Genomic DNA, 13,404 nt, shown 5'->3' on the forward strand with positions numbered 1-13,404 from the left:
CTTTCTCATGTGTGTGTTTCTTGTAGACAGCATATGGTAGGGTTTTGGTTTCTAATCCACTCTGCTATTCACTTGCGTTTTATGGGTGAGTTCATTCCATTCACATTCAGCATTATGATTACTAGCTGTGTATTTCCCACCATTTTGATTTCTACTCCTAGTCCTGCCCTTTCTTCTTTCACTATTTTCTTCTACACCAGTGTTTTGTTTTTAATCAGTCCCTCAAATTCCCACCCTTATTATACTTCACTTTCTACCCTCCTCCCTTCTTATTCCCCTCTTATTTTCTTCACAGTCTTTTTAAACTACCCTCTCACTGTCTCCCTCCTTTGTATTGCTTCCCTCCCCAGCAGTTTGTTTGTTACCCTTCTACTTCTCTGTGGGGCACAAATCAATTCTGTACTCCAATGTATTTTATTGTTCTTCCCTCTTTGAATCAATTTCAGTGCACGTAAGAATTGAGTATTTCCTATCTCCAACCTCTTTACTCTTCCAGTGTATTGATGTTCTCCCCTCCTCCCGCCATGCTCTTCTTTGTGACTTATAAATTTACCCCATTTTATTTCTTTTCCCATTTCTCTTAATATTAACCTCTTTTTTAACTCTCGTTGTATATATATTTATGCATACATATATCTGTCTACATATTCATGTCTCGGCATTTCATCCTATACAGTTTGTCTCTCTTCCCTCTAAGTATAATTCTTCTAGCTACCCAGGTGATAATAACAATTTTCAAGAGTTACAAATATCCTCTTTTTTTTGTAGGGATACATATCATTTTAACTTATTGGGTCCCTTAAGAAAAGTTTGTTTTTTGTTTTGTTTTGTTTTTGTTTTTGTTTTTGTTTTTTCCCCCTTAATTACCTTTTGATGATTCTCTTGAGTTCTGTGTTTGGGCATCAAATTTTCTGTTCAGTTCTGGTCTTTTCTTTACAAATACTTGGAATTCTTCTATTTTATTAAATGACCACACTTTCCCCAGTAAGAATATAGTCAGTTTTTCTAGGTAGTTGATTCTTGGTTGTAGACCTAGTTCCCATGCTTTCCAGATTATATTCCATGCCTTTCAGTCCTTCAGTGTAGATGCTGCCAGATCCTGTGTTATCCTAACTGTAGTTCCATGGTATCTGAATGACTTCTCCTAAGCAGCTTTAATATTTTTTCCTTGGTCTGGTAGTTCTTGAATTTGGTTATAACATTCCTGGATGTTGTCAGTTGGGGATTAATACAGGAGGTGATCTGTGGATTCTTTCAATCTCCACTTTTCCCTCTTGTTCTAGAATGTCTGGGCAGTTTTCTTGGGTAATTTCTTGTAGGATGATGTCCAGGATTTTTCTTTTCTTAGGGTCTTCTGGTAGATCATTGAATCTTAAGTTGTCTCTCCTGGAATGATTTTCTAAATTTTCTGTTTTGTGAATGAGATGTTTCATATTTTCCTCAATTTTTTCATTCTTTTGATTTTGTTTTATAGTTTTCTGCTGCCTTCTGAAGTTGCTTGCTTCTAATTGTTGTATTCTGGTTTTTAAAGACTGAATTTCATCCCTGTCTTTTTTCTGGTCTGATTTTCCTCACTCACCCCCATGTGGTAGTTCTAAGGGAAAATAGAAGCAGTTCAAGATCCTCAGCCAGAGCTCCCGCAAGGTCAAGTTGAAGGCGAAAGACCTCTTCACAGGAAGATCTTAGAATTTTTAAAGACCTTCCTTTTCATCACTTCCTGTGACTTCCTTCCATTTTACATGGGCCAATTACAACCAAAGCTTTGCTTAGGACTGCCCAGGGAACAGTCAGTCAATTCTGATTCACCATCTACTATTGCACATGTGGGTCACAGACATCCCCCACTCAAGTGTAAGGGGGGTTTATATGCTTCTGGTGATTAAATCTAAAAATGGACAGGGGAGAGTTAATCCCATTTTCACAGGATCCAGCTCAAGAAGTCCAGTAGACATCTGGGAATGGGGGTCTGGTGGTCAGCAGAGAAGTTTGGGCTAGATAAGAGAAGTAGGCATCGTTGATAATTAACCTAGGCATGAGAATCAAGTCCATGGGAGCTGATGAAGTCACTGTGTGAAATAGTATAGAAGGAGAAGAGGGAAGAGTACAGAGTTCTGTGGGACGTCCAAGATGTGACCATTGTGAGACAGGAGAATAGCATGAAGAAGAGAATAATCTGCAGTATCACAGGTTGTACAGGTCCTGAAGGATGAGGATTAAGGTAAGGCCATTGGAGGGGGCAGGTAGGAGACTTTTGGTTGAATGATGAGGTGAGAAGCCAAAGGAGAGAGTTAAGAAGGGAATAAGAAGAAAGAAAGTGGAGACACTGATTGTAGATAGCCTTCCCCAGGAGGTTAGTCACCAAAGGGAAGAGAGCTACGGGAAAATAATCAGGGGGGACTGGGTGACTCCACTGAGAGATTTGGAGCCTGTGAGAGAGAGGGGCATGTTCATAAGCAGTAGCAAAGTAGCTGACTAGAAGAGATTGAAAATAAATGAGAAGATGGTTATAATAGAGAGTGAAATCTGGAAAAGAAGGTATGGACTGGGTGGGATCACTTGAATGTGTAGATTGGAGAAAGACGCCCACTTCACATAGGTCTCAGATGAGAAGAGGAGAAGAGGGAGCTCTCCAGCCCTCTCTTTTTTTCAGTAATTTGGAGGCAAGATTCTCCACTGGCTGATCAGGTAGGAATCAGAGGTCCTGTAGTTCAGAGATGAAAATGGGTCAGATTTTTTTTTTAACATGGAATTCTTTAGATTTAGAGTTTGGTGTACTTTAATTTTTAAATTTTAGATCCTTACCTTCCATCTGAGAACCAATACTAAGTATTGGTTCCAGGGTTAGGTGTGGGGGTTAAGTGGCTTGCCCCAGATCACCCAGCTAGGAAGTGTCTGAGACCACATTTGAACCTAGGACTTCCAGTCTGCAGACCTGCCATTTTAATCTCTGTTACCCAGTTGCCCCCTTTTGGCATATTTTTTTAAAATATATTTTATTTGATCATTTCCAAGCATTATTCGTTAAAGACATAGATCATTTTCTTTTCCTCCCCCCACCCCCCATAGCCGACGCGTAAGTCCACTGGGCATTAGATGTTTTCTTGATTTGAACCCATTGCTTTGTTGAAAGTATTTGCATTAGAGTGTTCATTTAGAGTCTCTCCTCTGTCATGTCCCCTCAACCTCTGTATTCAGGCAGTTGCTTTTCCTCGGTGTTTCCACTCCCATAGTTTATCCTTTGCTTATGAATGGTGTTTTTTTCTCCTGGATCCCTGCAAGTTGTTCAGGGACATTACACCGCCACTAATGGAGAAGTCCATTACGGTCGATTATACCACAGTGTATTAGTCTCTGCCTTTTGGCATATTTTTAAAGCAGTTCAAGACTGCAATGGAATGCTTTGCATGTTCACCGAGTCCCTTTTTCTCTTTGGGTTTGCTCTCGGACTGCCACGTAACCTAATTTCTAAAATTACCAGTACTTCTAAGTTTCTGCTTTTGTCAAATATAATCACACAAATCCAAGCTACTTGGAACCAGCTGTGAGCTGGCTGTGTAGAAATCTGAAGGCACCATTTTTCTCCCTGGGTTGGCCCACCACTATATCCCCTACTGTTTTTTCAATCCCTACCCCAGTGGCCCTGGGCTGGAGCACTCTCATGGACCTCTTTTTGGCCTGATCTCCAATTGCAGTGAGAGAGCTGTGACCTGGTGGCGGGGAAACTGCCCCTATGCGGGCAGCTCACTCACTGTTTGGCAGCTGAACAGGGCACTCTGGGTTACTTGGCCTTGATAGATCAAAGGAGACTCTGATTCAGGTCTTTGTGACACTGAGGCTTGGTTTCTGTCAGTTCATAAGGTTGCTTCTGGGGAGACAGAGATCATGAAAAATCAGCAAAGTCCAGTACAGCTGAGGGCATCCTGTGCCATTGGACCCATCCATTACTTGCACCGTCTTCAGCCTTCAGGATCTCTTCTTTTGCTGTGGTGGCACGGCCTCCTTTTTACCCAAAATTAAATGATGCCAGGAATGAATTTCTGATTTACTTCAGCCCCTTCCCCACCCCAGCTCCTTTCAAAGCTTGGTTCAAGCCCTGCAATATTGGGGATATGATTCCCCAAATTAAATAGCCCCTGCCTTTACGTTCATTCATTCATTCAGTTGGAAGAGGAAGTGTCCTCAAAGACAAATTAAAGAAGAAAAAACACTAATTTAAACTGCAGGCAGGGTAGGAAGGCTGGAGGAGCAGGTTGGAGTGGAGATCCAGCAAGGTCCTATCTATGAGACTTAGTGTCTGGTGTGCAAAAAGGAGGGAGGAGGAACCTTATAGAGATGTGTGTGTGTCTTCCTTTAAACCATCATCTGCCCTGTTGGTGCATTTATTATTATTTTGTTCAGTAAACTTTATTCTAGGCCATTCTTTGCCTTGTCACAGACTAGAGTGCCTTCTTACATTTTCTGGTATGAATGTGTAGCAGATTGATGTAGTGGCACGCCAGTGTGTGTGTAGGCAGAACTCCCATGACTTGACTCCTTCAGGCTCACTCACAGGAAAGATATGATGGTGGTTGTTTTGTCCCTTTATTTCACAGGAAGAAGAAAGTGAAGAAGAGCCCAAACTGCGATATGAAAGGCTTTCCAATGGGGTGACTGAAATTCTACAGAAAGATGCCGCCAGTTGCATGACGGTACATGAGAAGGTATTGATGGGTCCTTCCTGGGCACTCTTGGCATTGGCTCTCTGGACTTATTGTTCCTGACTTCTCCCAGCTCACCCCAAATTATCTCTCAGTGCCTAATCCAGGGATGTTTGTAGAGTGACCGCTATGGATAGTTCAGCACTAGTCAGCCAATCTACCTTGTAATTTCTGGGTCTTTAGCTAAATATTGTTGACTCTCCCAAGCAGAGGAACCATTTAAGCCCTGGAATACAGCAATTGAAGAGCTCGGGGGCTAAGCTGAGAGCAAGGAAGACCTAGGATCAGTTCTTCCTCCAACACATACTAACTAGAGTATGAGTCAGGCCTCCTGCTAGGGTGGCAAACACACACACACACACACACACACACACACACACACACACACACACACACACACAGAGTCTCTCTCTCCAATCATTAACCTAAGAGAGGGTTGGAAAACAATGTGGCTAGAGCCCCACTGACTGAACCTCCAGTAAACTTGCCACATTGTTGGTTTGGCAAAGATTACTGAGCAGTCGACCTGATTGAACAACCTGGCAAGCTTAATTTAAAATATATATTGGGAGCAGCTAGGTGATTTAGTGGATGGAGAGCCAGGCCTAGAGACAGGAGGTCCTGGGTTCAAATTTGACCTCAGATACATCCTTCCTGTGTGACCCTTAACAAGTCATTTAACCCCTCTAGCCCTTACTGCTCTTCTGCCTTGGAACCAAAACACAGTGTTGATTCTAAGATGGAAGGGGGGGTTTAAAAAGAAAAGCCCGCCCAATACTACCAAAGAGCTCTTTTCATCAGTGTGGAGACCAAGCTGAGCACATGCCTCCGCGGAGAGAGTTCCCTGCTAATGAAATTGGGAATCTTTGAAAGTGATGGAAGATATCATTCCTTACAGTGGTAAACCATGAGCATTGCTGGTTCTTCGATTTTTAAAGACAGAAAAACTATTTAAAAACAAAACCTGGTTGCACATGGAAAATCTTTATCATATTTATTGCTTTATCATAACTATGATATTGCATATCATATTTATCATATATACCATCTCTGGGAGTGGAGAAAGTTGGAAAGGAGGGATGGAAGGAGGTGAAGTTGGAACTCAAAATTTAGAAAGAAATGAGTATTAAAAATTATTTTTACATGTCATTGGGGGAAAATAAAACATCATGACAAAGTAGCTTTTCTTATGTAGAAATGTAAAGAAAAATGTAAAAACTATTCTTAGCTCATGAGCACACACACACACACACACACACACACACACACACACACACACACAGAAGCCAAGGACTGGATTTGGCCCTCAAGCCCTAATTTGCCAGCTCTTGGTTTAGAAGGATTAGTTGTTCACATCTGATGTCCAAACAAACCTCCAAACATTTATTAAACACCTTCTATGTGCCAGGCACTGGGCTAAGCCTTTTACTAGTATTCCTCATTTGTTCTCCATATGCTATTATTATCTCTCTTTTATAGTTGAGAAGATTGAAGCACGTAGAGGTTAAATGACTTTCTCTGGCTAAGTGTCTGAGGATGGATTTGAACTCGGGTCTTCCTGATTGCAGGCCCAGCACCCTATCCACTATATCATCTAGCTACCTTTCTGTATGTATTGTCAGATAAGTTAGGCTTTTCTAATGTGAGATTTAAAATGGTTGAGGTCTTAAACTGTAGTGATTAAAATAGAGGAAGATATAAATTGTGATAGATATAAGAGAGGGTGAGTAAATTTGACCACAGAAATATGTTTCACTACAGTGTCTTGGGTTTTAAAATCAAATATAAGGTGGTCGCCAGGGAAATATTCCCAATTATTCAAATACCCAAGTCAATTGGATTTTATAGAGATTTTAATTAAGAATACAATGAGTAATCAAAGAAAGAGAGAGAGAGTAAGAAAGGAATAAGTATGAAGGGCCTCAAGCCAATATGGCCTAGACCTGAGTCTTAAAAGAGAAATCAGTCAGTTTTTTAGCACTCACCACAAGGTCGGACTAAACAAGGATACTAGTGACACCAGGCCAGCGTCCTTCCTCAAAGAGTCTTCCAGCCAGAGATTGCTTCAAAGGGCCTCTCTCTCAAGAGCCTCCAGAGCTCCTACCCCAGAGGGACAGAGCCCCTCAGAGGAGCTCCTCAAGGAGCTCTCCTTCAGAATGAGATTTCCTCCAAGAGCACTTCTCCTCAAAGAGATCTATCTCCAAGGAAAGAACCCTCAAGCATCAGTCTTCAAGGAAATGAGTCTCTCAGAATGAGATCCTCCAGAATGAGAGTCAGAAATCGAGATCCCTGAATGAGATCCAAGCTCTTATTTTTAAGGGCAAAAATTTCCTCTGTCACCTCCCCTAAGCCCTTACATCTACCAATCACTGTAGATATTTCTAAAGGACCGCCCATTTTGAATTCACAGCTGAGTAGTTTTAATCTCTTTAGTAAATCAGGAAAAAATGCTGCTGTGTCGACAAATTTCATTAAGAAAAAACCTCTGAATAAGTTATCACCCTTTTAGGTTTAAGTAGTTTACAAGTTGCCCCACCTTTATAGGTACTTAGTATCCCATTGTATCAGTTCTAAAACAGTCATGACTCAAAGAACTTCCTGTCCCTTCCATAAGCATGGATCAAAGTACTTTCATTGTTTAGCAAGCAGTTTTCTGTCCTAAAGCAGTCTTAAGTAGGGTGGAGCAGGGACACTCCCATAGCTAGGAGCCCCCACACTCAAGTAGAGTTCTTACCATCTGCTAGGGAATTTTTTTTTAAGTAGAAGATTCCCCAATTCCTAACATTCATAAGTCTGAGAAATTTTGAGGTTTACACTAACGAGATCCAAAAGGAGCTAATTAAGTTACATTAATTCATCAGTTGACAGCTTTTTCCTGGTTGTCTTTCTTCCTGTCTGACTGTTCTGTCTTGGTTTCTTTCCATAGTTCCTTTTCGTTCCATCCACTATGTGGATGTCCCCAAGCCTCTGCCCTTAACCTTCTTTCTCTTGTTCTTGACAGTCTCACCTATTCCCCTGGGTTCAGTCACCACTTGTGTGGAGATCCATTCACTGATCCACAACCCTTTTATAAGGGTCCCATGGGCCCCAGGGACTGTGCCATTGGCCCCAGTTGTCCCCTTGAACCCTAGGCCTCTCCCTTCCCCTGACCCCTGGACATCTCCATCAGGATGGTCTGCTGGCACTTCCCAGAGTATGTAGCCAAAAAGGAGCTAGAGGTCCCTGGCTGTGGGGTCTAAGGACCAGGGCCCGGGTCCTGCTGCTGTCTCTCCTCAGGGGATCTTGGACTGGTCACTCCACCTTTCCCTCATTTGTAAAATAAGGGGATTGCACTTGATGGCCTCTCTGGGCCTTCTTGGCTCCACATCTCACTCTTCATCTATAGGATCCTGTGATCTTCTCCCTTCCCCGCTTGCTCCTCCTCCCAACTTTCCCCTTTCTGGCTAATGGTTGAATTATCCCTAAAGACTAACCAGAGAGAGCCACAATCAGAACAGTAAAATCATAAAACCTTTTAAGAATTGGGGGGATCAAAGTGAAGGAAGTTTAATTTTGAGTTCTGCTCCAGCCCTTGACTAGTGTCAGCTCCTTTATGGGTGGGCCATTTTAATGACTGCATTGTGAATTTTGCACTTTAAGCAAAGGGAAAATCTCAAGTGATACACACAAGCTGGGCAGCTTTGAAAGTGGCAGGTTGTACATGTGTACTTGAAAGGGGGAGAAAATTGGGTGCAGATTTACGGCTTCATGTGCAGTCTTTCTGTGCTACTTTGTATATATATGGAAATACTCATCTTTGTTATTTGTTGCTGAGAATAAAAAAAATTTTAATGAAAATATCAAGGCATAAAAGAGAATGACATTCATCTATAATTATGAGTTAGGTGTTTCCATACGTCCCATAATTCACTTTTGCAAAGTTATATTGATTGGAGGACTCTGACTGTTACTCATCTAAAAGTTAGGGCAGTGATTTATCTCAATCCAAATGCTGATAGATATTATTAAATGAAAGAAATATCTTATCAAAAGTCTTTCTTTTTATTTTTTCCTTTTGAAATCAAATACCAAAAACAAAGAGTATTTCTCTAAATACAGGGGGAAACAAACCCAAAGAGGATTGTTTATAAAACTGAATGTGTCAGATATCCCTTTTTTCCCCAAGATATACTTCCATGTTACTTTTATAACCATTTGGCATAATTCTCTGTTCTTCCTTCTGTTTCTTTTTTGTGTGCTTTTTTAAATGCCCTTTTTTTTGGAAGGGGGTGGGGAAGGCAGCCTCACTATTGCAAAACCTTTCTCCCAACCTTTCCTCCATCTTCATCAGCAACAACAACAAAATCAAAACAGCTTCGTAACAAATAAGCAAAGGAGCATTAATCTCCATGGTAGCTGTTCCCAGAAATATGTATTTCTTTCTCCTCTTAAGTCCATCTCCTCTCTGCCAGAAGGTGGGTACCATGTGGGATTATGTGTCCACTGGAAAGTCATTGGCCACCTCTTTGATCCAAGAGCCTCAGTCTCTCAGAGTTGCTTTTATTTATAGTATTGGACCTTGTGTAAATAGGTCTTCTGTTGACTTAATTCCCATTCATACTACAGGAATGAATGTACTCGGGAGTCTCCAAAATCAATAGTATTCCATGACATCTGTACACCTCAGTTGATTCTTTCATTCCTCAGTTGATGGACATTTCCCAGATAGTCTAGATCTTTGCTTTTCTGTTTTTCCTTTTTAATCCTTCCTTGAGGATCAAGAAGTTGGCTATTTGCAGCTATTCTTTTCTCAGTTGTATCTTCCTTTATGACCCCCTAGTCTCTATTCCTGGTTATTTTCCTTTTGAATTTGATATAGACATACTTTTAAAATTGAAATGTTTTTCAGTTAATGACACGTCATCCAGATTTTTAACCTCTCATCCTCCCACCAATTTAGTTGGAGAACTTGATTTAGAAAGAAAGAAAACAAAAACCCCTTTTAAAAACATATGTGATCACTCAAAACAAATGTCCACATTGTCCTCATTCCATATTCGGAGTCTTCTTCACTTTCCTTTCAGGAGACTGGTCAAACGTTTATGTGGAATCTTGGTTATTGTGTTGATCAGCCTCCAAGCCTTTCCCAGTTGTTTGTCTGCATAATATTGTTGCTACTAAATCTTCTGGTTCTCTTCACCTCACTTGGAATTGGTTCATATTTCCCAGATTTTCCCCCAACAATCCCCTTTATTATGTCTTACAGTACAAGTATTCCATCCCATTTATATACCCTAATTTTTCTGCCATCCCTCAATTAGTGGTGCTCCCTCAGTTTCCATTTCCTTACTACCTTAAGAATTGCTATAAATATGTTTGTATGCCCTTGGTTAGAATTTGTTTGCTTAGGATGAATCCATTCTTAACTACCTTCTCCTTTATATTCTCTCCTCTCCCCTTTTCATTTCCCAGTTTTCCCCCTTGGAGTGAAATGTAATTCTTTTAAAAAAAACAAAACTTTTTTTTTAGCCCTTACCTTCCATCTTAGAATCAATACTGTGTATTGGTTCTAAGTGAGAAGAGCAGTAAGGAGTAGACAATGGGGGTGACTTGCCGAGGGTCACATGGCTAGTATGTGACTGAAGCCAGATTTGAAACTAGGGCCTGGCTCTCAATCCACTGAGCCACCTGACTGCCCCCAAACCAGTTCTATTTCTGTGTTATTTTCCCCTTCTTTGACCAGTTCAAGTGTTACTTGCTCCCCCCCCCCCCCCATCCCTTTTTCCTGATTGTATAGACCTCCATGTGTATTCTAATTGTGTGAGATAATTATTTTGGTCCTTCCTTTCCTCTCTCCCACTTTCCTTAAGGCATTCTTATCTTCCCTTTCTATTCTTTTGAGATCCTTAGAACATAATAGAACTTGTTGGACCCTTGGTCTAATTAGACAACCTCTGTGATCCCTGATGGAAATAAGATTCTGAGGGTACCTGTGTATTATCTCTCCATATTTAAAATGTCAACAATTTACCTTCGTTGAGTCCTTTAGGATTATTTGTACATATTTATGTTTTAATATTTCTCTTGACTCTTGTGTTTGCACTGCAAAGTTTATACTCAGCTGTGGTCTTTTCCTCAACGATTCTTGGAAGTCTTCTATTTCATTAACTTTTCTTTCATTTAGGATTATACTTATTTTTTCTGGGTATCTTATTCTTGGTTATAAGTGTTTATCCTTTGCTTTCTGAAATAGCATATTTGAAGCTCTCCAATTCCTTATATTATTGACTGCTAAGTCAATTACGATTCTGACTAGTTCCTCAGTACTCGAGTTCTTTCTTTCTGGTTGTTTGGCTTTTTAATTTAGTTTTATTTGGACATGAAAACTAGATTTGGGCTATACTATTCTGGGAGTTTTCATTTTAAAGTTTCTTTCAGGTGATGAGCAGTGCACTTTTTCCATTTCTACTTTGCCCCTAGCTCTAAGCTACTGTGAGAGTTTTCTGTTTTAGGCTCTTTACTTCATGTCTTTCATGCATTCTAATGATTCCTAAATGCTCTCTACTGGATGCATTTTTCAGGGAATTTGTTTCTGCATTTAGCTATGTTACATCTTCTATTTATTCAGGTTTGGGATTTTGAATAATTCTTGTAGTCTAGTGGAATCCTTATCTTCTATTGGGGGGATTATAATTTTCAGGGATTTTTTTCTTGAGTAAGGTTTTGTGCCTCTTGTGCCAAGCTGTTGGTTCCTGTTCTAGCTTTTTCTTCCATCGCTCTCATGTCTATTCCATTTTTCCCTCTATCATTTCATTTATAGAAATACTGAAGTCTTTAAAAAATAAAAACAGGGGGGCAGCTGGGTAGCTTGGTGGGTTGAGAGCCAGGCCTAGAGACAGGAGGTCCTGGGTTCAAATCTGATCTCAGACACTTCCCAGCTGGGTGACCCTGGGCAAGTCACTTGACCCCCATGGCCTAGCCCTTACTGCTCTTCTGCCTTGGAAACAATACACAGTATTGACTCCAAGAAGGAAGGTGAGGGTTTAAAAAAATCAAAAACAGGCACCTTTTGCGTCATCTGTCTTAGGATTTCTGGTCGAATTTGTGCCTCGGTTCTGTGTTTTCTTTGAGGTTTTGTTAGTAGATATTTGGAGTCTTTCTCCTTTGCGTTTGTCTTGAGCGCCTGCCAGCGTGGTGCCTTTCTACGCTGGGATTCTTTTTTTGTTTGCGTGTTTGTTCATTCTTGCAGCCTACTTCTGACTGGAGACTTTATGTTCCAGCCGGGCCCTGCACACATTGGGGGTGGGGTAGCTGTCTGGTCCCGCTGATGCCTCTGGGGGTGTTGGGTGCTGCTATTCTGGGGTCTTGGGGAAGCTCCCTGCATTCCTGCAGTGCTCTGATTCAGGGCACGTCCCGCCCTGAACTCTTCTGATTTCTGACCTGGGTTTGCGTCGAAGAGCCGTGCCTGGGGCTTGCTGCAGTTGGGGTGGACCCAGCAGGGGCAAGCAGGTGGGGAGCTGTGCTGGTTCAGAGTGGCCGCCTGCAGGCTCCTTTGGCCCGGGATTCCTGCCTCGTTCTTGCTGCTGCTGCTGCTGCTATGCGCTCGAACTGAGTCCCTGTTCTCGGAGCCCCGCAGAGGCTGCTTCCTTCTGGCCTTGTGCCTCCTTTCTAGATTCAGCTTCGCTCCTCCATCCGTCCTCGATAGTGAGCTCTCTGCTCAAGCGTAGGCCCTGGGTGCTGGGTGAGAGCCTCTTGGCCTCGGGCCGGCCTCTGTGCGAGGGCCCTTTTCTGGCTGAACGTCTGCCTGTCTACCTGTATTGACCCGGCCCAGGAAAATGACTCCCTGGGATCCTCTTCTCTGGGGCTTTGGTTGTTTTCTAATCAGGACTGTCTTTCCCGTCAACTTGTCTGTTAAATGCATCACACAGTGTTCGGTTTGGAGCCCTTCCGATTCAAAGTGGGCTTAGTCGCTTTTATTTAATCATTCACAATTCACATTTTAAACAATTGTAGTAATTATTGTGGGGATTAGGGGAGAACTTATTTTGGGGGGGAAATAGCTTCTGATCGTTTGGCCTTTAGGAGACCTTGAAAACAGTGGAAGCATAAAAATCGTTGGTTCCTTGAGGTGTGGGAGGGTGATGACAAAGCTGTTCATGGACCCAAGGTTGTTGTTTTCAAAGACAAACGGGAGCTCTTTGTAGGGAGAATCCGTAGTGTTCCAAGCCTGGAGTAGGGGGGTGCTTGAGAAACAAGGCTTTCCCCGTGGGGGCCTCCAAACGGAGGTGGGGTTTGCTGTTTGCAGTAGGGCAGACCGTGGATTCCGTGAGTCTCCTTATGAGGTCCTTGGGCCTGGAATGCTGATGAGGATAATTGGGCTTCCTTGTGCTTATGACCGGGGGAGGCTGGTGGAGATCTTGGGCCGCCTGCCCCACCAGAATGCTCTCCCCCTGGGGCCCCCGAGTGCTAAGGCATCATATTTTCACCCAGCTTGCTGTCTGCCCTGGATGACTAATCGTCATGGCACCTGGTGCATTCAAGCAGGCCCTGTGCACTGGAATAGTCATACCTAGTTATGTCTGCACACCTGATGTTTTATTAACCAGTATTGATTTTGGTACCCGGGGGACTTTTTTCTTCCTGAAAAAAGGCAACCTTGCAGGAGTGAAAGGCATTGCAGGGGATGAATTTCTAATGAACCCCGTCTTTTCCTTTTTGACTCCCCTTT

General features: G+C 42.2%; 1 protein-coding gene across 1 annotated transcript in view; it reads left to right on the forward strand.

The window, feature by feature from the left end:
* VPS41 (VPS41 subunit of HOPS complex) overlaps nt 1-13,404 on the forward strand; it is a 148,100-nt gene that overhangs the window by 36,214 nt on the left and 98,482 nt on the right. Inside the window, exon 3 of the mRNA XM_056804139.1 lies at nt 4,593-4,700. Within this exon, the coding sequence (XP_056660117.1) occupies nt 4,593-4,700 (108 nt within the window). The remainder of the gene's footprint in view (nt 1-4,592; nt 4,701-13,404) is intronic.

The sequence above is a fragment of the Monodelphis domestica genome, chromosome 7 (assembly GCF_027887165.1).
Source record: "Monodelphis domestica isolate mMonDom1 chromosome 7, mMonDom1.pri, whole genome shotgun sequence".
Taxonomy (NCBI): Eukaryota; Metazoa; Chordata; class Mammalia; order Didelphimorphia; family Didelphidae; genus Monodelphis; species Monodelphis domestica.